Below are 2,677 nucleotides of genomic sequence, written 5' to 3'. Positions count from 1 at the left end.
ATATATATATATATATGTGTGTGTATATATACATATATACATAATGTAGCCCATCTAATGATAAATTGAACTAGAAAAAAAATATATGAAAAAAATTAGGATTCCAAATTTTAAATAACCATTTACTGTAGATTGGACAATTTCTTGCATTTTGTTCAAATATAATCTTATGTAAATATGTATAAATATATGTCCAATTCTATAAACATACATACAATCGATCAATAACTCAATCATAAAATTCATAAAATACTTACAAATACGAGCATAACGAAAAATGCAGCTAGGTATGATGTTCGTGCCATCCACATGCTCACAAATCGATAATGTTCTCCTGTCACGACGTTCCTATCAATGCGATCAAAGTATAAAAAAATTTTTTCGTCTCAATCTCTGCAAACTTCTAATACGTTTTAATGTATCTTTATCATTAAATAACCATCGTTTTATTCAACGTGAAACGTTTTTACTTACCGTAAAAATCCTTTGTTATCTTCATGTTCTGCTAGTGTCTTGATACTTGCCATTAACAAATCGTCATATCCCAAAAATTCATCTAATATTAACCGTGAAAATGAATCACCAAAACATTTGTCGTTTAATGGATCTAAAGTAACAATTTTGACTGGAATGTTTAGTCTTTGTCGAGCAGCTGGTGATAATCGTAAGAAACCATATTCCAATGAATATTCTACAATATATCCATCTTCTAGAAATATAATAAAAAACTGCATTAGTAAAAAAGTTGACTTTTATTTATATATAAATATATATCTTATATATATTTTAAAAAACGTTTTATATTAAAACCAGGGTTGGCAATGTTATCTCATAAAAATAATTCGCCGTTACCGTTACCGTTCTTTTTCTTAAAAAGTAATTCGGTATCGTTACTCGTTATTGATTTCCAAAAGTAATTTATTGAGGATTTTAACTCGTTTTTATATTTTTATTAAACATATATCTTTACGTCGATTTGTGTACAATGGCTTTAAGCTATATTAAGTGCATACTACAGTTCTGCTAATAAAAAAATATTACGCACGCACGCACGCACACACGCACGCACGCACGCACACACGCACGCACGCACGCATGCACGCACGCACGCACGCACGGACTAATTAGGACTAAACTTTTTACGTGGCTAATTCAAATGTAACAATATTCTAGTGGTGTTATATAATGATCTTAGACATCGAATTTTATACAGATATTTGTACAAACATGCACAAAATATCCAAATTTGCACAAATATGCATAATATATTCAAATAAATATGTATTTTTAGAATGCTCTTTCATAAATAAATTTTTAATAATTGCATAAGAATTCGATGTCTAATAAAGTAACAATAATAATAACTAGTATTATCCCCAAAATGTAACTGCGTTACCATGAACGTTCAGAAGAAAATGTAACGTCGTTATTTATTCGTTACAGAAAAAAATAATTTGTAACGGTAATAACGTTACAAGTAACGCATTACATGCCAATCCTGATTAAAATAATGTTATTTAAAAAAACAAATACATATCTATGTAATGTGCGTATACATTTAGACTTATAAGGAAATATTACTTTTTGTTCCATTCAGATTTTAAACTTGACTTGATTTCAAACTTGACAATGTTTATGTTTCCACTAAAGATGGAAACATGTAAAACATTTGGTCGGAAATTTCATGGGTTAAGGAGTGACAGAGCGCGAAAGTTTTTGCATGAAAAATAATAAGAATGACAAACGCACAAAATGTGACAACTCTGTGTAACATTCCATTATTAAAAAAAGATAATATAATTTCAGTATAAATATGAAGATACACTATTGAATGGTTAAAATAGAATACATGTGTGCAATAAGCTCAGTGGAAAAAATTAATATTGGTACAATTTTCAATATTACAAATATCTAATTCAAATGTAAAACTATATTCTAGTGGTGTTATATGATCTTAGACATTGAATTTTATATAGATATTTATATAAACATGCACAAAATATGCAAATTTACACAAATAAGCAAATTTGCACAAATATACAAATATACATAATATATTCAAATAAATATGTATTTTTAGAATGCTCTTTCATAAATAAGACAAATTTTTAATAATTGCATAAGAATTCGATGTCTAAATGATCTAAATGAGAAGCATCTTATCTTTAGCATAGTTATCTTTTTTATAATAAAATATTATACAAAGTCACATTTTATGCGTTATTTTCATTATTTTTTATGCAAAAACTTCCGCGCACTGTATCTTCTTAACCTATGGGATTTGCGACGAAATGTTTTCATTTTTGATGTGATAAACATTGGTGCTAAGTTTTGATTAAAATCCAATGGGATAAAAAATAATGTTTTTCTTGTAAATATTAATATTAATTTATCTCAGTATAGTTGTAATTATAAGTAATATCTATTTCATTTTGTTTTATAAATAATATATTTTATCTATTTTATTTATTTGTTAGTTATTTACCTATTCTAGCCGTTTTATCAACATCTGAACGATCCTTTAACTGTATAACATTATCTTCATTTAAATAATCAGGCACTTCTGTAGAGTTACCTTCCACATTTGCAAAAGACTTTTCTTTAGATGTCTAAAATAAGTACAAATATTATTTCATACACACACACACACACACACATATATATATATATATATATA

At 26.9% G+C, this 2,677-nt stretch overlaps 1 protein-coding gene across 1 annotated transcript in view; it reads right to left on the bottom strand.

The window, feature by feature from the left end:
* LOC108692322 (membralin) overlaps positions 1–2,677 on the bottom strand; it is a gene marked incomplete at its 5' end in the record, with an annotated part of 56,400 nt that overhangs the window by 52,412 nt on the left and 1,311 nt on the right. Inside the window, 3 exons of the mRNA XM_018200520.1 lie at positions 258–348; positions 475–709; positions 2,486–2,609. Of these exons, the coding sequence (XP_018056009.1) occupies positions 258–348; positions 475–709; positions 2,486–2,609 (450 nt within the window). The remainder of the gene's footprint in view (positions 1–257; positions 349–474; positions 710–2,485; positions 2,610–2,677) is intronic.

The sequence above is a fragment of the Atta colombica genome, unplaced genomic scaffold (assembly GCF_001594045.1).
Source record: "Atta colombica isolate Treedump-2 unplaced genomic scaffold, Acol1.0 scaffold7, whole genome shotgun sequence".
NCBI classification, from domain to species: Eukaryota; Metazoa; Arthropoda; class Insecta; order Hymenoptera; family Formicidae; genus Atta; species Atta colombica.
This window is presented reverse-complemented; position numbering and strand designations above follow the sequence as displayed.